Source organism: Lineus longissimus, chromosome 7, assembly GCF_910592395.1.
Source record: "Lineus longissimus chromosome 7, tnLinLong1.2, whole genome shotgun sequence".
NCBI lineage: Eukaryota > Metazoa > Nemertea > Pilidiophora > Heteronemertea > Lineidae > Lineus > Lineus longissimus.
The window spans coordinates 4,284,617-4,310,376 of record NC_088314.1 but is presented as its reverse complement, the minus strand read 5'-3'; the positions used below and the strand labels follow the sequence as shown (position 1 = coordinate 4,310,376).

At 40.8% G+C, this 25,760-nt stretch overlaps 1 protein-coding gene across 9 annotated transcripts in view; it reads right to left on the bottom strand.

Moving 5' to 3' along the window:
- LOC135491727 (protein piccolo-like) overlaps positions 1 to 25,760 on the bottom strand; it is a 95,934-nt gene that overhangs the window by 14,003 nt on the left and 56,171 nt on the right. For 8 of the 9 annotated variants that reach the window (XR_010447873.1, XM_064777789.1, XM_064777791.1 and 5 more), the window contains 11 exons: positions 12,514 to 14,668; positions 11,784 to 11,911; positions 10,454 to 10,541; positions 9,257 to 9,385; positions 8,545 to 8,653; positions 8,142 to 8,260; positions 5,475 to 5,842; positions 4,976 to 5,026; positions 4,383 to 4,513; positions 3,688 to 3,872; positions 1,480 to 1,709 (listed from right to left, as the gene is read on the bottom strand). Coding sequence is in view for 8 of the 9 variants with exons in the window: in XM_064777789.1 (XP_064633859.1) it covers positions 1,480 to 1,709; positions 3,688 to 3,872; positions 4,383 to 4,513; positions 4,976 to 5,026; positions 5,475 to 5,842; positions 8,142 to 8,260; positions 8,545 to 8,653; positions 9,257 to 9,385; positions 10,454 to 10,541; positions 11,784 to 11,911; positions 12,514 to 14,668 (3,693 nt within the window). In the remaining variant the exon portion in view is untranslated. The remainder of the gene's footprint in view (positions 1 to 1,479; positions 1,710 to 3,687; positions 3,873 to 4,382; positions 4,514 to 4,975; positions 5,027 to 5,474; positions 5,843 to 8,141; positions 8,261 to 8,544; positions 8,654 to 9,256; positions 9,386 to 10,453; positions 10,542 to 11,783; positions 11,912 to 12,513; positions 14,669 to 25,760) is intronic. The other variant, XM_064777790.1, reaches the window with a different exon arrangement.

Sequence of the window (25,760 nt, the reverse complement as noted above, 5' to 3'; positions counted from 1 at the left end):
ATGATGGGGAAGGTGAACACACGAAATCGGAAGTTTAAGAGTACATTATCATATGCTGTGAAGGGAACATCCATGAAGTGACGCTTGTAACAGGTTTACAGAACGTATTGTCATCCAGGTACTGACCTGCCAGCATTTAACATGTTAAACCCTCTAAATCTAAATACTGAAAAATCCCTTACTCAGAAGAGTGTATTCAACCCCCTCCCCCAAAAATCAATAGATTTTTAAAGAAATATCATCACCATGAACACTTCTTTAACATAACAAAGACTTTGACACGAAAACAGTTTACACCGTACTTGAATATTACTGTTAACCAGCCCGTCGTTCCCAAATTGGAAACACCAAAAAAATCTCAAAAGCTGAAATTGGCCAAGATACTGTGAGCTGCCTACGTTTTTGGTCTTTTTTTTTTGATTCAAGAAATAAAGTAAAGAAATCATTATCTTATTTTTCTAAATTTTGATCGATTAAAAACTCGTCTCAGTTTTTAAAATAGAATGCTCGCGAAAATGTTGTAGTTATCGTATTGTCAGGAGTTACGAATATACGTGTGGCCTGAGGTACGAATGTCCTACATGTATGAGTAATTTCTTGGCTATTTTGTGTTTTTGGATGTTTTTTGGTGTTTCTTACGTTGGCAAAAGGGCTTAGCTTAGAGAACTCATGATTTCATGGGTATTCTTGGCAAAGAAGGGATGCAACCGCTGACATCATTTTCAATGTCTTGCTGATCATGCCAATATAGAAACCATCATCTTGTAAATAGGTTCCGGGTCAATAAACCTCACACCTATACTAATTCTGGAATTAATCAGAAAATTGACCACTCCTTATGACGTCACATAGCACCCATTAGGTATCATCTAGTTTTTCTCTCTTTATAGAAATATGAAAATATTTATCTCTAGGAAAATTAGTCGAAAATAGCACGATAAAAATAAAAATAATTGAAAACACATGTAAACGGGTCAAAGATCACAGAGGAAAAAGAAGGTTTTTCAATCTTAGTACGTACGCTTATCACAAAGTACTCGCTTTTTCAGTTCGAAGTACAGCAATCTGCCCTTGATACAAGAGCAGGGCATCGTACTTCGAACAAAGTGTGTATGTACATTGATCAAAGCAGGTACTTCGTTCTTCCTTCTGCAATGGTAACTGACCTCATAAAACGTGGATGATCATTTGTTTGTCACAACAAAGCAATGAAAAACCAGCGGTGCAAAAAACTGCTGTTCCCTCAAATATATTAGAACTCAATAAGTATTGGTCATGTAATTCTAAAAGCCAACACCTCATGCGTATCAACTTATCACATCATGCACTGGAACTGATGACACTTCGAGAAAACTGCTGATATCATGCAAGTGAATCAATGACGTCATAAGGAATGGTGAATGATCAAACAACAAAAATGGCCAACACTCTGCAAGCTTCTTTTTGTGACGTCAACACTTTCTTGCACACCAAACTTACAGCGTTCATTCTATTTTTGGTTGGTCGTGGTGAAGGTTCTCGCTCTTGGGGGTTATTGTTGTTTCTGTTTGTCGGAGATTTCTTGTTTAAATGGTCTTGGCTGGCCTTTCTGGAACTGTCTGAGCGTTTGCTAGGAGAATCGGAGATGGACAATGAGTAATCAGAGGATGGTCCCTCCACTAACTCTTTCAGGCGGTACCAGTATGGCTTGTTGTCAAGTCGACTATCATCTGCAACAAAATTGTAAACCTTCCTTCAATACACACAGCACACATTGTTTTTTTGGTCGGAGGAAGGGGGATACGAAACTAAGAAATATTCTGCTCGGCCACACTATAAGAGGAGGCAGTAATTTACAATATATCTTCGAACATACGGTGGAATCTCATGAAGGCAGTGTCGAGTACAATTCACAGACCAAGTACATGTAGTGATATTGGCTGATTTGCTGGCATGCACGATTTTGAGCATCGGCATTAAACTTGAACTCTCTGTAAGCTCGGTGGATGTATCATGTTCTTGGGGACCTTTACAAGTGAACTTCTTTGTAACACATTGATATAGGCATCATGAACACCATTATAAAACCGTTTCTTAGATATATGAGATTCTTTATCTTTGATCTCGTCTGGGGTGTTCCTGTTTATAAAGGGATTATGACTTCAATGGATTGAGACTCCTGAAGACTCAACACCACGCAAAACAACAAAAGGTCAACAATCGACAAGGGACTACTGACTGGAGCCTGTAGCTTTCATTTTTTATGGGATTGCAGAACACATGCACATGAAATTGTTCGTGCCAGGGACAATGCTAATTAAGGTGGTCTGGAAACATATACATGTATCAGTATATAAAATTTCCATCAGTTTCAAAGTCAAATAAAAAGATAAGAGTATAAAAGGAATATCAAACTTTTACATAGGGCTAATGGAACAGCGTCATCACCCATTTTATTTGGGCTGCACTATCATGTCCTTTTGTGACATGGCAGCATACAACTTTCGTGTGACAATGTGGCCAGTTCTTTGTTGGTGTGAAAAAATCCAGAAAAAACGCGTTTGATCTTATGTCTTTGCAAGATGCCCCAGGAAGGCGATGTGTGGCACTTTAAAAAAACCAATTTGTATACACTCGGGATTGAGTATGCTCTTCTGCTGAAACCTGTTGGGACACTGACCCTGTTACTAAAGGAAATGGGTACATAACTCTCTTAAAGTGCAGACTCGTATATCGTTGACAGACTATTTGTACGACCTGTGATAATCACACCTCCAATTGTTTGGCCATTCTGGCTGCCAGTACAAGCCCGGACTGGAGAGTACGAGAGATGCATTCTGATTCATTACCAAATCATATCAGATCATGTATGGAACTGATAGCCAAGTATGGTAAGAGGTAATTGCCGCGGCAAGACTCATCGATTTCACTTCAGACACAGCTTCTGGTGTAGAATAAATCAATAGAATCTGAATCGCATCCATTTCGATCATATCACCAGTGAAAGGATCGAGTCGGATAGCTTGCAGACTCCACACAGAATCACACCATAAAGTGGATTCACAGATGCATTCATCTTTGAACCGTACCAAGCCGGTCATCAACCACGTTAGATAAATCAGTGAGCATGCGCACTGGTTCTGACTTGATCAAGCATATTCTAAGCATGGCGCCCAGTAATGTGGTTGGACGTCATGGTGAATTACACTCTATTGATAGGATTTCCCATCACTTCAAAGTGTCGTATGTTTGCGATAGGCTAATCGGAAGAGTTCAAAGCTTTGAAAGTGGTGGCTGTGGTCAGCCTAAGGTGATTGGAAGCTAGGTGAAAGTCGACGTGTAATTGTTCTCATCAGGTTGTGATGCCAAGATGTGACGGCAAAATGTAACTGTGTGTGTTTCCAAATTCAAATAGATGGTGTATGTTGAACTTTTGTCTCACTAGAAAATTGTGTGTACATTTCCGAAAATCAAGTTTAGCATAGGTTGAGGGGTGGAACTGCACATATAAAATGACAATATAAACTCCCTATACAGTATAAGGCGACATCAGAGGAAACCGAGGACCACAGAGGAAACGTATGCTGTCAGAGAGAGACACCTTCTCCATCACAGTTAGGTGTGCACCGACCGGGCGTTGAACCTACGACCACTGATATTTATTTCGAACTTCGGTCTCATCCCTACGACAGCCCTAACCTGTCCTACCTGACAGATCGACTGACACTTCTCCTAGATGTTCATGGGGATTCGTTCGGCTGAAATTCCAGACAGTGATCTCGAGATTCCGTTTCTTGAGCTCCTTTCGTGGTTGGGTCATGAAGACTAGGGTATGATGCCATTCTGGAGTATTCGTGTCAGGAATGTACTTGGTCTTTCGTCGGTTGTCTGACCTGAATGCAAAATTTAGATTAGTGAGTGAAATGACAGTGATATTACATATTGGCGTAGGGTGGGAAGCACTGGCTGATGCTAGGAACCTAATACGCAGGATGAATATTGAACATTCGGCCAGCAAATCTCATCCAGATGTTTTTTTCTGTCTCGAATTACATCTCGCTGATGTCAAGACAAAATGACTTGGGGTTTCTTTTTATCTGTCTTGTTTACTATGGCTGAGCATCGATCGGCTAGGTGTCAGTTACACGACTAATAGTCGCCTCAGGATATATTTATTCTGGATGCCTTATGGGCTTATAGATGACATTTACATGTGCTACAATGTATCGTTGGATTTCAACAAAAGGCATGGAGGAAAATGTGTAGCCCTAAACAATAAAACCACTGAAATTTGCATTTTGTTGAGTCTAAAGTAGTCTAAAGTAGTCTAAAAACTCAAAAAGTTATATAAAAGAATGAGGTTCAACATTCCATATTCAAACAAATTTTCTGAAATTACTCACCCTCGTCCGGGTAGCAAAAACATCTTAACATATGGATTAAGTATAGCACCTTCTTCCCTAGAGACGAGGTCGCGGGCCTTAATCACGCGGACAGTGAATGACTCATCATAATCATCATAATCGAACTGGAGCTGTCAAATGAAAAAGACATCTCCTATAAACCATTACAGTCATGATCAGCGCAATCGGAGTCAGAAAAGAGAAACAGCACTCCAGTAATGCGTTTTGAGGCTCTTTACACTCTTCCTATAAAATATAAATGATATTCGGTTGAAATGGTTCGAAGTACTGGCAGTAGTGCGAAAAATGGTGACCATCATATTTCACAAATCTACATAACGGGAGCCTAATGCAAGGTTTGCTTATCAAAAGAATTCTCCAGTGCGGCCCAGTAACAATTTCCATTTTTTGGGTAGGGACGGGCGGGGTTGGCGTGAACACATCTACTGCTGAGCGGGCCCACTGAATATATTTTTGGGAGAGGCATAAGCGTGGATATACCTACGTTTGAGCGTGGCTTGAGTACAACTTATCACTCAGTCTGATAATGGTAATGGGTACATCAAACTGACCCTGACTATACATCTACATACCTGTATCTCCCCAACATACTTGTCGGCCACCGCCTTAACTGGCGAAATTGTCTGAAAATGTTACAAGATAATAGCATTACAAGAAATTCCGAATAAAATTCCCTCAGTTCCACATCAGACTCTAATGAAATTTATAGAGCCAGCACTGGTATACTCAGCCTGTATGTGGTTAGCCATAAAGGAGACGGCTATAAGAAAAGCGATCAATCTCACTAGATCTGTTAGATTCAAGTGGAAAGGTGATTGAGGCATGCTGTCTGTGGTATGATAATGTGATATCTTAACGTACTAACACCAAAGAATAAGTTTACATATCTAGCCGTTCTAAAGTACTCCTATTCTAGGTTCAGCAAAGGAACGAGAAACACCACACCACGGTACAAAGTAGCGGTTTGCTAACAACTGATTAACAACGTACCTCTAGATCGGTTTCTGACTTTTCACGGCCTTGAAAAAAACATGATTACGGTTGAAGTGTATTCCTCATATCCCTTCTTACCTTTGTAAGGTGGTTCTCTTGTTGGTGACTGGCAGCAGCAGAAATAGTACGGATAGGGGATTTATTGGGTGGCAATGCTTGCTGTTGCGTGGTCTGGGGATGATGCTGTAGATGCTGCTGCTGTTGTTGCTGCTGCTGCTGCTGCTGCTGCTGTTGTTGTTGCTGGTGCTGTTGTTGTTGCTGGTGCTGCTGTTGTTGCTGGTGCTGCTGTTGTTGCTGGTGCTGTTGTTGTTGCTGGTGCTGTTGCTGAGGATTTTGCCTCGGATGAGCTGTTGGCGACAATCCAGGGGACATGCGTTCTTTTATACCTTCAAGCTGGGCGGCCAGCACCTGGGGATCTATTCCTTGTTGGGAACCGACGAAGGAATCTACGGAGACCAGACGAAGACAGTGAGAGCGTTTCAGAAACTAGAAAATGTTTGAATGTGCTGGGGATAAGCATGCTCAATGACACAGTTTTTGTCGATCGTTGTCTTTGTGAAAGGCGGTTAGTGCCCCCGAGCCCAGACGTCAATCACTAATGATTGAAACTGCTTCTCTTTTTTCACAAGATTTAGCTCAGAGCATATCGACCATTTTCAAATCGGCTTAGCTGATAATGAGGCGTTTTTACCAGATGAAAACCACGTGATCAGTTAATGCTTTAGGGATATTAATTTTTTTTACTAGGAAATCCGGCAGCAATCATTTTTGTAAGTGAATGACGCTTCAAGGTCACAGTAATTCAAAGTAGACGCAGACGTCAGATGTTTTTGAACGAGACTGATTCGCACGGAAGGGATTTCGTACATTGAGCAATAACAAAGTTCATAACCTAATTGACTGATAAGCTGATGTTACAGCACAGCATTCTGTCCAGGCACACATCAAGGCGCCGACCCAAAAAATGAAATGTTCTGATGACATCACTATTAGTTTCATGAGGTGCAGTGCACCAAAGTTTGCATTGTCAATCGGCGGAGTCTACCATGCCTGACATTTTTTAATCATAAAAAGAAGCTCATTTGAGGAGCATCGAACGCCTACTTTCTTCAGAGTAGGGCTGATGTGTATAAAGATACATTGTTTGCAAACTTCAAGATGTTGAAGGTTTCACAAAACAATAAAATTAGAAAAAGCCTGAAAAACGGTGTGTGCATTATTGTTATGATATGCAAGTTCATCAATGTTCATAGTGGTGATACATTGGTAACCTAAATTAAGTTTTATTATTTTGTTTTGATGAAGACATTGGTTGACATAATGATCGTCAATAAATGCTGCTGAAACGCACTCTTGTCTCATGACAACATTTCATGCATGTCAAACTATACTTTCTACAGCATGGGTTCCCAAACATTGACCCCTCGTGACCGTGCCTCTAGTGGATACCTACTAAAAAATCTATGGAAACTAGCACAAACTATCGATTGTGGTGAGGGTGTACGCTGCACTGAAATGTACGTGTGTAGTAATGTAATACACCTCTCTGCACATATAAAGTGGTAATGATTAGATATCTGGTGGGCGAGCGAAATTTTGCCCCGGCGACCGAGGTGGAAACACACTTGTGAAATTCGGCCTACGATGATAATTAAGGTGTATTGACATTCAAAATTTTTTTTTGACAAGAACGTGGAAACTAATGGTGAACTTCCGTAACATTTCACCAATATATACCCCTTCAAGAAGCATATAGTGACTAGCAACCATGCTATGTTTCATTTTCCTATTAAGAATGTCAGCATCGCTAATCACCTGTCTCTAATTCGCCATTATTCTCTTATTACCTCTTGTCATTTTGGTTCCGCGGGACAAATCGCTAAGGGCAATAGTGCTTTCTTGTCTAAATTATTGTGGTTACAGGATGATTATCTTGTAATAAGGCTCATCATGGTCTCGTGTTGAGACATGGCTGGTTTTTGAATTGTCTTACATTATACTGGGTGTTCAAAAAAAAATTTCTTCCGTAAGTGAAAATCAGGAAACCCCATCAAATTCCCTTCCATGCAAAGTTTATTTTCCGTCCATGTATATCATTACATTGACAATTTGGCCTACAGCCTCGGGCGATATCATATTCCTCCATCCTCCAGCCCGAAAAACCCACATCAACCACGAGAAAGGGCACATTTGATATACTTCTCATGGGCGGTAAGTGCGAGACACTGTTATAACGAACATCAATAACCTTTGATTACGTTTTACTTCCAAGTGAGAAGCAATGACGCTTGAACGAAATATGGTCGTTCGAGAATATTTTTACAAATTGATTTTCAGTGGTCTGGTGGTATTGACCATTAGGAGTGCTTGTATTCTGTCTATGATCTAAAAGGTTGCAATTACCATAGTGATGTCAAAAGCATTCGTACGGCGAATATCAATTACTGGTACCATACCACAACGTGAATGTTTCAATTATCTTGGCGTATATGCATCATTGGTGACATTTTGTGAATAAAAAGGCAAATGGATGAAGGAGGGTTTCTGAAAATATTCTCATTGAAAGAAGGAGGAACCTACGTTTTAAGAGAGAGCTGCACTAAAGAAATCACTGGGTGATGATAGGCCCTCTGCGTGCTTGCCATAAATGTAACAGTTTTTTGATTGGCTGCTTATCTAATGATGTTATGACCTTGACCCTTTGCTGACCTTTACCTACTTTAACTATGCAAATGAGCTACTTACCGTATTCATCAGTATCACTTGTAAATTCGATGTTATCGTAAAGCGAATGGCAGCTTTCTGATTTCAGAGTTGAGTTCGTTGATGTTTTGCTGTTGCTGTGGGACATGCTCATGGAACTCCTACAATAAATAAGTAAAACTTGAAAATCTGGCTCTTTTGGTGAAAGGTCAATGAAAACAAAATTTAGTTCAAGCAATTATCTTTTATCAAGGACTTTGAGGTAATTTTTTAAATTGTACTTTGGCCGGAGTACAATACGTTGTGAAGTGTATAGCATTGGAATCTGCAACATTGCAGTTTATTCAGGCCTGCTATATACTCCCTTTTTTGGGTAAAAAGCACTTTTCGTAACAATGACCGTATGTGATAGAAAACTTTATTGACATCGTAATAAACTACTTACGGCTTCACAACAAGTTCTATTTCTCCATTAGGCTGTGATATGATTTGTTGGACCTCTTCATATGTTCTCCCACACAGATCTATACCGTTCCACTCGAGAATTTGGTCACCTAAAAACAGAAAAATTGATACTTTAAAATCGTTTTTTTACGCAGCAGTTACAGCAAGGACAAATGCCGGTTATCGACCTTCTCCGAGCCGTAATCCATCAAGAGACAGGGATTGCTCATGTTATTGAGAGGCTATTAACCAGTGACCATAGAGCGAAACACGCTCCACCAGTCCTGCCCCGGGAACAATTCCACGCCTGACGGACACTCACAAGAAACCCTCTGTGGTCGTGCTAACTAGACGCTATAATCACGACGAGGAATATCGATGTCTTGTAACAGGAAAACGTTTAGTGCAGGTTTGTTAAGTATCATTGTGATATCAACATATTATTGGAATATGGGCAGATTCACACTCTGGATCCATGTTCTTTTATTTACACACAACTGGCATTCTGGAACGACTCCGTGCACGGATTTTAATATTTTCTTTTTGGTCCATTTCACCAATGTTACCGGCCGACTGAGAGGAGAAAAATATTTCTTGGACAAAATAGAAGGGGCTCTTTTTTAGCACAAATATTGCCTGCTCTACAAATCATAGCTGGGCAAGATCTGATGTATTGGTATCCCTCCCCTTCCTGACTGGTAGCGTCTACTCACCTTCTTGTAACTCGCCGTGCAGTTGGTCAACCACACCCTCGGGATAAACAGCAGCTACGAAGGCACCAATTTCATTGTTAGTTCCAGGAATGTATTTACCACCGACTATCTTCATGCCGAGACCATTACCTAGAGAACAAAAAATCCATGGTTATACAAATTTTAGGACCCGGCCCTGATTTGACTGCTGTACTCAGCGTCGCTGACTTACAGTATTCGGCGTTAAACCTGTTGAGGGCGCTTGAGAAAGGCGGCTTCTTTGGTTCATCGACACAGTATATCTGACCGAGGACAATACGGCTAACCCTGCGTGTCATTTGGACAACACACAATTTAGCAAAACGTGTCTTCCTGGTTTTTTTTTCATAGGTGCGGGACAAACGAGGTCTTGTATGATACGCAGCGCGATACGATTGTAGGGAGATAAGTGTCAATGTAAACTAGATGTATTTCCATCGGCGTTTGAACTGTACGACCGGAGAACTCAATGGCAATACCCATGGCTTCAGTTCGATCAATCATGCATATTTATGGTTGTCAACTCAATCCAAAAGATAAGTACCGATGCACTAAACAGAATAATGTAGCAAGTGCATGAAATAGTACATTCATTCAAGATATCAATATTTTAATGGTATTGCCATGGCCAACTACTGAATGTTCATTAATGGCCCTAAATAGAACACTGAAGGTATAATTTGCGCCTTCATAATCACCAAGAGCTAGATCCGGGACATTCATTAGTTACTTCCTGTACTGAAAGCACCATGATAAATTCTTCTGAGCAGGTTTCTCTTGTCACGAAATGCTATCAACCGCGGCTGTTATACGGTTACGATAGCATGGCAATCACGGCACACACGTTTTAGTATGTGTAATGTGTAATGTACTATTAAGTACCCCTCACAACAAACGCCAACTGACGGTATAAGAGCACCATCGAGGCTGCTATCAACTGGTGCCATTAACCTTTAATGATACAAATGATAAAGCTGACTTAAGTCATGATTGCGACGACGAGAAAGTTTGGGTTTTCGATGTTGTCACATCCTATGTATGGTATACGGATATATGTTTCATATATATATGATGTGACATTTTAGCGTGTTAAGGATAAACTGGTGATATTGTGAGATCAAACATCACTGGAAATAACCACTGTCTATATATACTTAAAGGGATGAAACGACCCATTACCTTTAACAGATCTATCCTTCGGGTCCCTCGTCAAGAGAATCCGTTTGTACGGGAATCGATAGCGTTGAGGTTTCCTTTGGGCAGGCTGCTGCGAGAAAAGGTCGAAAGATTAGCAAGCTAGGGTAAAATCAAATTGTCGTGTTTGTGTCACTGACGAACTTGCAGGAAAAAGATGCAGTATAAAAAAGTCACAGCCGGTAATCTTTTTTTTGTCACGTAGTATGAAATATGATGGGTTTCCTTAGCCTTAAAATAGCTTCGATATGGTTATTGCAAATTAATTCCCCATGTCAATTGTTATCGGGTGTGACGACGTTTTCAATTTCATCATTTTCCCGATTGGACGCCTCAGGTAATGCGATTGGTTAACAAAACATGATTACGTGCAAACATCGTACCTTTGATAGGAAAAGAGTTACTTGCAATTACCTTCGATTTGCACGGGGTTTTCGGATATTTCCCGGATGAACCGGAGATATAACGGAAGAAAGTGTCCTTTATTAGATTACTGTGGTCACCAGAGGTTTAAGCACAGGATTCCATAAACAAGTATGATGCTCCATTGTGTTTACTCAGGCGATCTAATCAGATCTCGCCCCCAACGAAGGTTATTTATTCAACTAGTCTAAGACTAAGAAGAACATACCAAAGTGTGCGCATGATGGAGAAATGTTATGCTGATTTAGGTCTAGAGTTAGTTGACAGGGAAGATGTCCGTAGGGTTTAGAATAAATCACTAAGAAGCCAGCAGATTAATCACAGAAACCTGTTCATGTCCGCGAAAACCTCATCACCAGACGTAATTCCGCCAAGTTTCTATCATATCTATTCACAAACGAAGACACTGTTGGCGAGGTCGTATCGTATGCCTCTTCAGGCTGCTGTTTCATCAAATTTGGTACGTCAACAATATTGATGGGTTAATAACATATCTGATTTATTCAAAGGAAATTAGTTTCCTAGCTACAAGGATGTAATCATAGCTGATGTTATAGACAACGGTATCATGTCAGATAAATTGATCGAAGTGGCTATTGGACCGTGGCCTGGGCGGATGCTGGTAGGGTTTATTTCTGTACGTTAATCATTATCGGCTATAATCAATTTATCTTGACCACAAGTAGAACATTTCATCTGAATTAAAACTGAATGCTTTATTGATGTTTCGATGGCATGGCAATGTTGGTCGTCGACCAGCGTATCTTCTATGAGTGTATCGGAATCAGTCAATGGCGGTATTTGTCGTCGTATGATCGTCCTTAAAGTCTGCTTAAAAACGTTGGTCCTTAAAGTCTGCTTAAAAACATAGAATAACAATATAATACCTTACCTGTATTTTAGCGATGGGTTTTCGTTTTAATATTGTGACACCTCCTTCAGTCATATGATCCATAATAGGTTCATCCGAATCACCAAAACTCTGGTCACTTTCCGTCCGATGGAGTTCATGGAACCCATCTGGAATAAATAGGAAGAAATCCATTTTTACTGATGACAAGAAGTTACTCTCTCAATAGAATAAATCATCAATCTAAGCATGTGTTTCATTTTTTTTTCAATAATGTTCAATTTATATCTTAATTTCTTGGCTCCTTTTGGGTAAGGTTCCCTGTACTAGAATTATGTGACCACATGCAGCAATGAAACCTAGACTACCAAGTAACTACAAGAGAACATATATTGTACACAGAGAAAGAATTGGTTGCATTATTTGCCCATAATGTATTCCTTATATGGGTATATATGTTTGTATGTCAAAATCATTTATCGGGGCAATTGACTTTGATTAGAATGCCTCAAATACATTTCAAGACCGGTTTGATTGTGACATTGTCTTCTTTACTGAAATGTCCCCATTTAGGATCAAGCGTTCTGACAAAAATTGAAATGTTCTGAAATGTCCCCAGCTATGATCAATTGTTTCGACAGGGAAGATATCTCACGGATACAACTTAAACTCAGTCATATTCATAATGCAATTGACCAACTAACATTAAAACCATAAAAATTGTAAAAAATCATGGTCTAATAACTGGTTTATTATGAAACCATATGCTTACCGGGCTTACTCGTACCTTCCTCGAAGTAGTAATTGTCATAGTCCCCAGATGTTGGCCTACTTCGGCTAATCTCGTGAACCATGAGACGAGATTTTCGTTTCACGTCGCCTAGTAACGGCATGGCTGGTGTAGATTCAGTCTGCGGACTTCCGTCAGGCTCAGTAGAACTAGGTACCGGCGAATAGTCCGAGGCATATTCCGTCACAGTTATAGCTTCCACGTTTGAGTTATGATTTTGTGGATCCGCCAATATGGCACTGCTAGATATTCCCGAGTCCCTGCTTATATTGAAAGCAGCATTTGGTGAAAGATCCCGAGGATCCGAGTAAAATTGGTCAAATCCCATTGCATAGGCTGCCGTACCTTCCTTGTGGGCGATGTACTCCGACGAACTGTATATCTCATGCTTAGTACTTTTAGACACAGGCATAAAAGCACTTTGAGAAGGGTCCGTATTCTGTAAAAACCTGTCTCGCCTACTTCTAAAGTCTGTATCGTCTATTGGCCGAATTATCCCCAAAGGTAAGCTCCCTGTTGATGATTGCATAGGGTGGGGCGATTGGGAAGGACTCGGATCGTAATAGCGCCTGCGGATTTCTTCGTCTTCTAATCGCCAGAGTTCGGCAGCTTCCGGATACCTCTGGACGTCTTCACCCGACAGGCCAGCAGTAAATTCATAGGCACGTTTGGCTTTTAAGAGTTCAGCCTCTAATTGGTCACGCTTCACTTGGTCCACATAACCATCATCTGAATATCTTGAAGGTGACCTGTCATATTCCTGAAGACCACCAGGCACGGGAAAACTAAGAGTTTGAGATTCCATGGCTTTTTGTAACGACCGTTCAGATTGGCTAGAGGATAGAACTTGCATATCTGAATAAATATCTGCACCAATAAACTCAGTGGATTTTGATAGACGAGATGACATCTTTGACATAGGCATATAATGACCCCTAGAATTCCTGTCAGTTGCCCTCGAATTCCTCTCATTTCGAGTGGCTGATTGAGACCTGATATGAGAATTCGATCTCGAACCTGTCATAGCCCTATTAGCTGACTGCGACCGTCTCTGAGGGACTGGTTTAGACAAACTAGCGTTCGTAATGGAAATTCCTTTTTGCAACATTTCTAACTGTATTTCTAGCCTTTTTCTAAGTTCATAGGCTTCCTCAGCAGTTCTAGACTGAAAGTCATTCTCCATGTCCCTGTACTCCTCAATTGGGCTAAACTTGGCCATAATTGGGTCGGAGTTTTGCCTCTTATGGCGACCGCGTCGTGGTGATGCTTGGGGTGACATCCGAACCGTGGCAACAGCTGTTCCTGGTGGTAGAGACGCAGAGGCCGCTGCCACTGCTGCCCGACGCCTTGCCGCAGCTTCGAGGGCTTGCTGCTCCATCTGACGTGCGGCCTCCAGTTGCATCCGCTCCATCTGCTCCCTGTGGCGACGTAGCTTCTCTTGCAGCGCATCCCTCTGCAACTCCTCAAGCGCACGGATATCATCCAACTGTCTTTCTAACCGCATTATTTCCTCATACTCCTCAATTTGACGCTTCCTCGAAAACGTCACTAAAATTAACTCATCTCGCATCTGGTCGTGTTTGTCTTTTAATTTCCTTGGTACAAGAACGCCGTAAATGTCAACTATTTCTTGTTTTTCGTCCTTACGAACTATTCCGCGGGTTGGCTTTGGAGGCACCTGTGGTTTGCTGCTAGTGGATTTCTGAGGTACCTGGGGTTTGACGACCCCAGCCGGCTTAGGTTTGGGTTTTGGGGGCACTTGTGGTTTTGTTCTTCCGACGGTAGGGGCACTACTCGGGCGTTCTACACGCTGTGGGCTTTCCCCACTTGGCTCTGACTGCCTACGTTCCTGACTCATGGCTCGTAACCTAGTATCCGGTTTTGGCGGCGGAACTGGGCGTGCCTTCTTCCCGTTCTCCGTCCCAGGTTGGCTTGGTAACCGTCTGACCTCGGGAGCATTTCCTGCTTTCGGCCCGCCATTTCTGCTTGCTATCATCCCAGCCTTGTCTCGAGAATTCGGCACCGGTTTTGTTTGTTTCTCCTTACTCTTAGCCGTTGCTGGTTGAACTCCTGCAGGAATTGGCGGAAGCTTTCGTCGGATTTTCTTCTCTCCTTGGCTGTTAGGCGAGTCTGTACCCTGTAAATACAGAAATAACCTTGTATGAACATACCAGTCACTACATAAAGTGCGATCAAACAGTGCGACTAGAGCCTGCAATTATATGACAAGACCTTAGGGAAATTAGGAATGATGTTCAACGGTCACGAACTGGAATAGAGTTGGCAGGAGATCGTGATAAGACTTATAACTCGTGGTGTCACTTCTAAGAAAATGGCGATCACAACCTTAGGCAGAAAAAGACTAGAATCGCTATTATTGCGAAATCAAAAACAAAAGCCTTGGGGAAATGCCTTGTTGACTTTGGTTGGTAGCAATCTTGAAATAGGTGTATCACCATTACCCACATAACTATAGTAAGATATCGGCATTTTAGGCTTGTTGGTGCTAGATTCTGACACTTAAAATCGTTGCAATGGCTGCGCCGGTCATAAAGATCGGTTCTCAAATGACTAACACAAGATTAGCCAGAAAGGGTTGAAGGGGATATTTGGCAATATTGATTACGCGTGCTTCCTGTTTGTTCTCCAGCGTTTCCACTAGTGCTTCCCATGTAGTTATCAAAAGATCTTTCCCCTCATCAAAACTATACCTTAATGTCTCCAGAGAGTAGAAAGGGTTAATATAACGTGTCTGACTGTTTGATGAGACAAATTAATCTAATTTCGCCAAAATGAACATGCAAAAGAGTTGATTCAGTCTCTTGCAAGAAAAACGTCTCCAGTATACCTTTGGGCGAGCGGACAGCTTTCTGGTCGCAAAGGTGTCAACACTATAAAAGATTAGAAAATGGGATGGAGGCACGGTGACCATGGCGACAGAATATATTGTGTTCTTAGGTTTAGGTTTGAAATACTGGCGTGTCTGGCGTGTCTGGCATTAACGGCTCAATGTACTCGTATTCAATGTTTTTGTTCTTTTGCTTTAATGAAAAACGATTTTCAGAAAGGTTTAACATCATCTTGTCTGGGTTTATGTTCATTTCTTGTAGAAGTTACTGGTACGCTGGTAAACGTTATAGTAGTTGCAATCTGGAGCAATCTAGGGAGGTCGAAGTCCCTACATCATTCTGCCATCTCCCTTGGAATTTAGGTACTATATAGTTTGGGAGCAAAAGTGTGTACACATGTATTATGAGCCATTTTCAGTAGGAGCGTAACTATGATAAACATATTTCATGTCAACGCAAATATCCTGAGGGTGCTGTGGGGTAATCAGCGAGCACCGGGAACTCGGCAGGAAACAAACACTGAAAACATGATAACGAAGAAGTACTAGCTTTAATGTACCAGCGAGCAGGATGACCATAAACTGAAACGGGAAATATCGAGCTGCTGCCATATTCATACCTACATTATTGATATCCAAACAGAACAAAAAGCAGGTCCATCGTGATTGTGTTGTGGTAGAAAACGGAAATTAGCACACCGTAATCCGAATAGGTCATTGTATCCTCTGAGTATGGTTTGTGGAATGAATGCAATTGAGTAATTATATGATTTCTGTGTGTATCAGGGTCAGGTCAGAGGAGAATATTATTAGAAATATGTATCATGACCACGAATTATCATTCAATTAGAAGAAATTTAGAGGCATGTGTGTGGCTATTTCAGACTAAATAAATGTAGGCTATGTCAGATTTTGTCCCAGTATCAAGTTGTCTGTTACCACCAGCCTCATTAGAGTAAAGGTAAGGACGTCATATAATACTATGATTAAGACTTGTGTGCATGGCTGGTTCGTAAGGTTGCATTCGTACTATCAAGCACGTGCATTTTTTAACAATGCAATTCATCTGTTGTCTCCCATCGAAGTATTTATTCGTTTTGCTCAATTTATCAAAACATACTGAAAACTTATTAGTCATTACTGATAAATTCTATTCACAAGTCGAATGCTGTACTAACAAAGCCACTTTCCTAAAACCACACCGTCGCAATGTGTGTCAAGTGGAAACCTTGGAAACCTGAATAATCGCGGAAACCAATATCCATTTTTCCTAGCCATCGGGAAAAGGATTACGTTTACCTTCCAACAACATCTCATTGGAGCAAAAGTGGACACATGTATGTTATATCATGGCGTGTTATTAATACGACAGTCTTCATTGTGATATTCACTGCTATGCCACAACCTGCAGAAGTAAAAAGTCTTCGTTGCAACTTACCGAAACCCTACACTACCTACAAATTATCAGGGTGTCTCTTTGGGTTGGTTCATGCAATGGTTTGGACACTCATTTACCATTTGGATGTCAGTTGAAGAGAGCCTGCTCCCATATCTACACTGGCATTTCCAGCAGGCCCAAAGGTAAAAATGCAAGAGGAAAATTTGGCCTTATATACCATCTCAACATCTGGTGAGCTTGTTATAATGACTACGTTCGTTCCCATATCACAACAGCTTCGGAGTACTCAATTGAGACAATGATTAACACGAGTCACTCACATGTAAAATCCTCGTCATATTTTCGCCATGTCCCCCGAGAATGATCGCTCAAATTGATACTCCCCGTGGTGCATTCAAATGGTATGGCAATCCAGGCTGTGGTAGCATTGCCAAGGGGACATTGCAAGCCACAAGCATTAGGATTGGAATGGATTGCCAGCCAATGGGTCTCCGTAAGCTGTGTAATGGTTGCAGGATAAAGCACGAACGTAAATGATAGCCTCGAGGGCACACTATTTGCGGCGTATCTCAACACATATTGCACTCGTTTCAAAATTTGATATGAATGTTAGCAGGACTTTCGACTAGTGATAAAGAAATAAGAAAAAAGAACCTTACCCCTTTTGATCATTCGGGAGCCCTAACTTGTCGACATGAGCTTCAAGTGAACACATTGCCGTATATTCATTATCATATGATGATGAGAAGCATGGGTAGTGTAGTAGACTATCAATCCAAGTTCTCACACAAGGTTAATGATGACAATTGACATTTATTGGCAATTCACTTGTAATTCCTAGTTTAAAGCCAAAAAACGGTTCCATTTATCTATTGACTAAATGGTGTTCAACATTAATCAGATTCAGTTGTTGGCAATCATTTGATATTACACAGTTATTGCATTGCAAAGTGATTTGCATCAAACTAAAATGGAACAGACTCAAGAAGCTGAGAACTTGAGAAGTCCCACTGACTTTCTATCCCTTCGCCTGATCATTGATGAATAAGCCAATCGCTTCGATCGGAAAGGTAGTTGATTTCTAATTGATATCTTCATCAGGTGTCATTCCAATAATATTGACTTTGTGGCCGCATCTTCATCCAGTGGAAGACTAGGGTTTGTTTAAGATACTCTACAGGTGAAACTGTTTAAGGTGCAGGGATAGAAGACTGGAGCGTATGTTAGTATATGCCGAACCCTGCAGTTGGTTTGAAGGGACGTCACGAGAAGCATCGGAAGGGTAGGATTCGTTGTAAGATTCTGTACAGGTGAAACTGTAAGATGCATGGGGTTGAGGATGAGGTTTCCCTTAAAACTTTGGTGAGCGAGGCCAAGATCTCAATTGATTGACATTGACTTGCAAATACTAACAACTACCAGTCCAGAGGTTTCGTCCTGGAGGTATTGTTTTCTGTATTAAAAAAAAAAGCCCATGTTAGCAGGACTATATACGATCACAGAAATATACGACCACAGAAAAAAATTAATAGTAAGCACTAAATGATCGTAAACGCCTACGCAAGGACATTACATTTAATTATAATGCCTATCGAACTTATAATACTTAAACGCCTACAACTAACGTAAAGATATTGGGAACCCCTCCGGAAGTTTGGCTCTCAAAATAGGTACACATGACATTTTTTTCAGCCTATACGATTGACGTATCGGAGCTATGTATACTTTATAACCCTTACAAACGCATTGTCATGAATTTACTTTGAAGTTCTTTTAGAAGGTTACGACCTTATGCACTTCCCCTTATACCATCCTCTTGCTCGATATTTGGCGTTCCATCCAAACAGTAATTGCACGATATACCACACCCATATCGATTCCCGTTTTTCATTTCAAGTCCTGCTACAAAGTAGGCTATAATTAAGAGAAACCAATTCGCTGTCTCATACTGGCCATTAATTAGTAGCAGCTTTATTCTGCCTGTTGGTCAATAAGATGACCCCCGCAAGCATGGCAAGGGATCACGCGGATGAAACCCAATCACTTTAATCTTCCCATGAGCTTGAGCTATGGGAAAACCTAGCTCTCAATCAGTGCCGTTTTGAACTCTATGCGGGATTTGTCTTCTAAAGCCTCGGTCAGATGGTGAAGCCTCCCGCCGGTATGTGTGAGAGATTCAGCCGAACGGGTGTCTTCCCATTAATATGCCAATATCAAAACCCATAATGAAGCTTTACATCGAGAAGAGGGTGCGAAGGAGACGGAAGGGAGTCGAGTGCTCTTCTGACTGAGGATACAGTACATTTACTGCTGGCTTAACGATTGTCGTGTCGTGCTATATTGCGATACTGGTATAACTTTAGCTTACGTACAGTGTGGTAACACCCTATATGCAGAGTTTGTATTGACTCAGAGTTTCATGACGTTCGTTAAGGGTAACATCATTTCTGTTCATCACGGCACTCCGAGATAACGCATCACAGAGAAAAGTATGGGAAGGCCCTACTAGTCATAACATTATGCTAGTAGTATAACTCGAATCCGCATCAACGTTACATACATGCACCTCGACGATACCCGGATGAAATAGCTAAAAAGCATATTTTACTACTGTAACTATGTTGGCACTTAGCCCACTACAAATCCATTACCATCGATTGTGAACCATTTTGGAAAATGGGTGGATTCTGTAAAGTTCACTTTTTTTTTGTTCTTTTGCAGGTGCCCTTTCAAAGGGATCAATAAACCGATACGATGATAATGGAGCATCCATTTCAAAGAGCGTACTATTTTAACTGTACGACCTCGGAATAGCAAAAATTGCTCTAATGGTAATGGTAGTCAAATGCCTAATGTCTACTATCTTCTTTGATTAAGCCCTGGATTCCGTTAATCAACCATAACTATCTTCCAATGAGCATGATGACTTTAGTTCTTCTTCCAAGTAGATGATGTATGCGAGCACAGATTGATCAAGCTATGTTCCAACACAATCATTATTTCATTATTTCAATATTTGTGTGTGGGTGGTTTTCGTATCTGTTAAATGCTTCAAACGTACGTCAAGCCAAGATGCAGATGGCCGCCATACCGTTGACGATTCACCTTATAAAAGATCGTATTATCGGATATAAGCATAAAGAATAGAAAAAAGAAAGCATATCGACATTAATCATCTTAAATGTCAAACTACACAGCATTTGTCTGTTGGGATTCAGATGACGTTGCTTAATGCACTTAGTGTAAAATTACTATACCTAACTGGAGTATGACTTGAAAGCACTGCCTTATCCCTAGATCAGATACGCGTCAAGATTGTTTTGATGTTCAAGCAATCCTTTATCCGAACAGCACAGTCATGATAGAAACATTGATCCTCCGTTAGAATTACGGTGTCTATGATGGATCATTTGCAATAAATGAAATCTCGTCTATTCTCAAGTAGGATGCGTTGCTGATCTCAATTTAAATCCTCATTGCCTTCCAGAGATGAAGTAGGATGTGTTGCTGATACCAAGTTCCAAAAAATGAGTAGAATGTGTGCTGATGTTACGTCAAATCCTCACTGCCTTCCAAGCATAAATTAGAACGGTTACTGATGTTAAGTTAAATTCCCATTGCCTTCCAAGCATAAAGTAGTATGTGTGCTGATGTTACGTCAAATCCTCACTGCCTTCCAAGCATAAAGTAGAACGGTTACTGATGTTAAGTTAAATTCCCATTGCCTTCCAAGCATAAAGTAGTATGTGTGCTGATGTTACGTCAAATCCTCACTGCCTTCCAAGCATAAAGTAGAACAGGTCCATACAGGTCCTGTTGTTAAGTTAAATTCCCATTGCCTTCCAAGCATAAAGTAGAATGTGTGCTGATGTTACGTCAAATCCTCACTGCCTTCCAAGCATAAAGTAGAACAGGTCCTGATGTTAAGTTAAATTCCCATTGCCTTCCCAGCATAAAGTAGAATGTGTGCGGATGCCAATATAAATCCTCATCGCCTTCAATGCTTCAAGTAAGATATCGATGTAGATTATTTCATGAAGTTAAGGATAGCTACAATCGATGATCATGAAATTGTACATACATCGAAGTCCGATACCTATAACAGTCATGCAAAGGTAAACGCCGAAACCATACCCGAGGCTAGGGAGTAGGAAAAAGGTATTCAGTCTGAGAAACCAAATGTTTGTGTTACTAAATGCAATTTAATTGATTGCGATACAATATGAAGAATAATGTTTATAGTATCATATGAATGAATAAGATATCTTTCGTGATTAGTTGCCACTAAGGATTAGAGAAACTAAACATTGGTATATAGTTCGCGACGTTGGAGGAATGTTCACAAGTACAACGATGATACTGTACTGCACCAAGTTCGTTAACTTTACACATCATGCTATTACCTGTACAATGCACTACCATTCCGTTAAGAGCGATATTCTTGCTGCAATTAGCCAAATACGATGGTCACTCTAGAGTAAAGAGTTGGACTGGGAAGAGGATTATGTCCTATTCGTGGTTACCCCTATTCGTCTTACAAAATATGACCCGCAGTTCCTTACTCCTGAAATCCCAAGGTATTTGATGAAGCCGTTCATATCCGATTAGTCCTTCATCACCAACATGATGAGCAGTTTCAATCAGCTCAAGAGTGGAGGAAACACGGTACGAAAGATAGACGAGAAACGAATACATGTACGATACACCCTGCATCCAATGACTCGATGTTGCCAGAGACACAACCAATCCTAGAAGATGTTCAGCCTTTTCTTCTGCAGTGTGGTAAATTTCCAATATCCAATAATATGAAGAGACAGTTTCCACTGGCCTCTGGGGTTATCTAAGTAATGATTTGGTTCCCTGAGAATAATTTGACATGTTTTGAACAACGCAGATGCGCTATAAACCAAAACAACTTCCGATATGATGGCTTGTGATAGCTTTAAAAACTCAGCACATGCCCAGCTGCTCAGGCGGTAGCTGATGCCCGCGATTTTAATCTTTTGGTTTGTTATATCAACCCATATATATACCAGAACCTTGATGATGGTTGATACTTCCAAACGCAGGATAGGTTTGTTTTGTTTACCAGTCAGATCCAAAAATCTTACACTTGCTCCTGATTATTCATAAAGATTCACAAGATCAACACTATCACTTACAATGTTAATCTGTATCGCATATCTTATACCTACTCAAAGCCTGATATAACCTGACTTCAAACACACTGTAATGATCGAAGTTGGCCTTTAATAGTGACAAAGAAAAGTGATGCCTATCCCGATTCAACAATCTTGCACCTGATTTTGAAACTCAAATACGGCAATACCCAATATTCTTATCTTATATCCGGATCCAACAATCTTGAACCTGCTGTGAATCACTTATGTCACAATACACATGACCTTGTACAATCCGAAACTGCTAAGCTATGAATTCCCGATAGGACAATAGGATAGGATAGACCTCGTATAAGGAAATGAAAATCTTGGACCTGCTATGATTCCTGATGATACACACGAAGACGTATCATAACGTATAACGTTTTCCATTGCCTTCCAAAATAAAGCAGAACGTGTTGCTGATCTTAAGTTAAATCCTCATTGCCTTCCAAAAATTAAGTAGAACGTGCTGCTGATCTTAAGTTAAATCCTCGTTGCCTTCCAAACATAAAGTAGAGTGTATACATGCGAATATGTATCGCCTTTCTTATTTGCGATCTTACTCGATCACAGGAGGCTCATGTATGAGAGCACAGCAAGCACTCCTTCATGAATCCTTCATATCTGCTGATATCGATTGCGATGACTGACAATATGAATCACACATAATCAGTCGGTCTGTCAACCAGCCAAGGTTATGAATATTGCTGCAGTCTCAGCTAGTGCATTCGGCGATCCCCAGGTTCAACCATCGGAATGACATGTCGGATTTCGTTTGTGCCGCTCATGATATCATGGACGATCAGCTCTCCCCTGTGTTACGTGTTACCTTCAGATGTAATCAGTCAGGGGATATTCTGCCAACCAGCTAAGCCTAATGATTATTGTCACAGTCTAATCTCATGGTCCACGTCTCACTGCTGCTCAGAGAGATCACTTTTAGAGAGTTTCCACGCCCAGGTTTATTCATACACCATCATAACCCATCTCATCATTATCATCATCATCCTTCTAGGGAATGATAAAATACAATGGGTCATTACGTAACACAGAGTTAGCAGGTCTTTTAACCTAGCCTAGTGTTAATACCTAAATACCCTCAACCCCAAGCCGCACACAAGTTCAAAGGAAACATTTAAACAACTTACCGGTTAATATGTCGAAATATCGTTCCTCTATACCCAGGACTCCAGGCACTGAGTGTCGGTGTCACCTTCTGGGATCAGTTAGCACAAATGGCGTAAGAAACCCATCGGCTAAAAGATCCACTTCCCCGAAGCATAGCAGTACAACACAAACACGTTAAGTGTCAGTCTGAAGCCAGCTCACAGCATCCGATGCTCATTAATCCCTGTAGCGTTAGGCCATTTTCGACGACAGTGACCAAGATTGCTAAATGCTTTTAGCAGTATTGCCTTCTACAATAAGCTCAAAGGTCACGATAGCTGAATTCCTTTGCCGGATTATATAGATCTAATACGTAGCATGCATATTGAACGGATGCTGAGCAGTTACAAGTACATTTTATGGGGGAGACGGATATATCGAACTAGCTGACCTATTGGCGATTAATGCGAGCACATGATTCTGCAATGAAATGGCAGAATTCACTTTTATGGGAATGATGGACAGATTTCGTGGTCAATGTTTGAGATCATAGAAATGTTGACCATAGTGGCGATGAAAAAACCTTGATGCACATCATTAGCTCGTAGAGTTAGAGATGATTGAAAGTGTTAGTGCAACTGATGTTAGTGTTACTGGGATGAAGTGTCATTTTTCCTTAATGAGAGAATCGGCAAACAACCACACTCACAGAGGCTGACAGGAAATGTATCAGGACAACCAGGTTAAATGCTTCACACAGGCGTATTGACCAATGTCCAACCTTTTACCTGGAGAAAGCCACGTAGTAATTATTTTTACTGACCCCCCAAAAAGGCAGTTGACCACAGTCGTGCACTTCAGCCTTTTGAATAAGTTATGGAAAGCATCTTCCTGGTCAGAGTCAGGATGTCATCTTACCGCACCATATTCATGGAACATCAAAGATGCAAATGATGAGCTCTCAATTCTGAATCAGATGTTTTGACGAAAGAAAATATTCCACCAGGGCTTACATCAGTGATCGGGTGAGAAGAATCATCATCGTGATCTAAGTCCCCTACAGTATATCATCAATCATATCGTATACGCATATTGTAATAATGAAACAAATAAACCTCTAAATCTCTTTCTTAAAGCTTGGTAAATTCTTTCAACATGGCGAAACGCATGGCCTCATTATGGATTCACATTTGATCCGTAATGATTTTGCTAATGTGCCTGGTCGGCGGTGATATCACATATCAAAATCTCCTTATGGGTTCTTTAGAGCCCGGTTTAACACAAATGGTCGTTTAAAGAGCCGATTGGAAATACGAGATTATACTCCAGTCTACTTTCTAATGACTTCTGGAGAGAAAGATTTGAATGACCTGAGGATAATTTCGAAGTACGTGAATCTCTTTGAGAAGTCAAATGCTGAAGCTTCTTATTTCTTTAATTCTGCGACAACTGGTATAAATGTACTCAATCTAAGGTTAAATTGAGTTAACCATCACCTGGGCCAGTGTGCTATGATGACAAATTCAATTGAGCACAGCGAGGAATTTTCTATCGGTATGGAACAGCCAAGGCAAGGCAATAAGTTGAAACCACACTCCGGTTTCCGGGGATGTAGATATTGATTCTTCGGAGTGGTGGGCGGATACACTAGTAATGTAGAATTGGTACATAGAATGATTGCGTATGTCGTGAACGTGTGTTTATAGTAAGGAGAGAGGAGAGTTCCTGAGAAGCATCATGAGATGACTGCCGTACTATAAGTGTCAACACTGTTAGCCGTAATAATATTTTCTCATGCAATCACTGCTGTTAATGGTCACGTACATTAAATCATCGCATGCAACCAAAGAAAAAATTGCATGTTGACCATCCATTGGCATTTCTTAAAGGAGATGGACGGTATTATCAAGGAAACCCATTAGGAGTTGTCCGCTCCAGCCTATGGTGATGTGTCAGTATGCGTGTGGTTAGTTGTGTGCACTACACATGAATATACAGACAATGTACTGTCCAAAATGGCGATGTAAGGCCGCACGCAGTAAAGCTATTTGCCTGACATTTAATCTGGCCTAATTCAATTACTGAGCCTGGAAATGCATAAAAACAACAATACTTTGTAAAGGTCAACGAAAGCAGAAGAAGGACCTATATTGGAAAATGTTGCGGACACTGGGGAAGCGAAGAAGGGCTCACAAGTTGCAGAACGTCGGAGAACAATACCTAAGGAATGACAAAGAGACACATTCAGGTCACAGACAAGATTCACCACATAAGCCAAGAACGCTTCGCTACCTTTCCTTGCCCATACATCCATATTCTCCTGTGACGCACACTGTTCCTATTAAGCTACTTTCAAATGTCATTCTGTCAGAATGCATTTGCCAGAAATGCTTCTTTCAGTCAAGAAGTTGACCTTTGAAAGATTTCTTTTCTTTTTGATACGGCTTATTAATGATTTGTTCTTTTTTCGGCATACGGGTCTTGTTCGAGATCTAATTCCAACAACGGAATTTGCTTTTAATCAGTGTGTACAATTAACTGAATTGAAAAATTCCCACCCGGTAATGTTATTGAATATAACATTTCTATTTTAAGGAGGTTGTCCTTTTTTGGACATATACAACGAATTTCAAACAAACATATAGATGAAGTAAGAAAAAATACGAAGCAGATGAACACCCCACAAGACGCAAAAATATTGAACACGGCATCG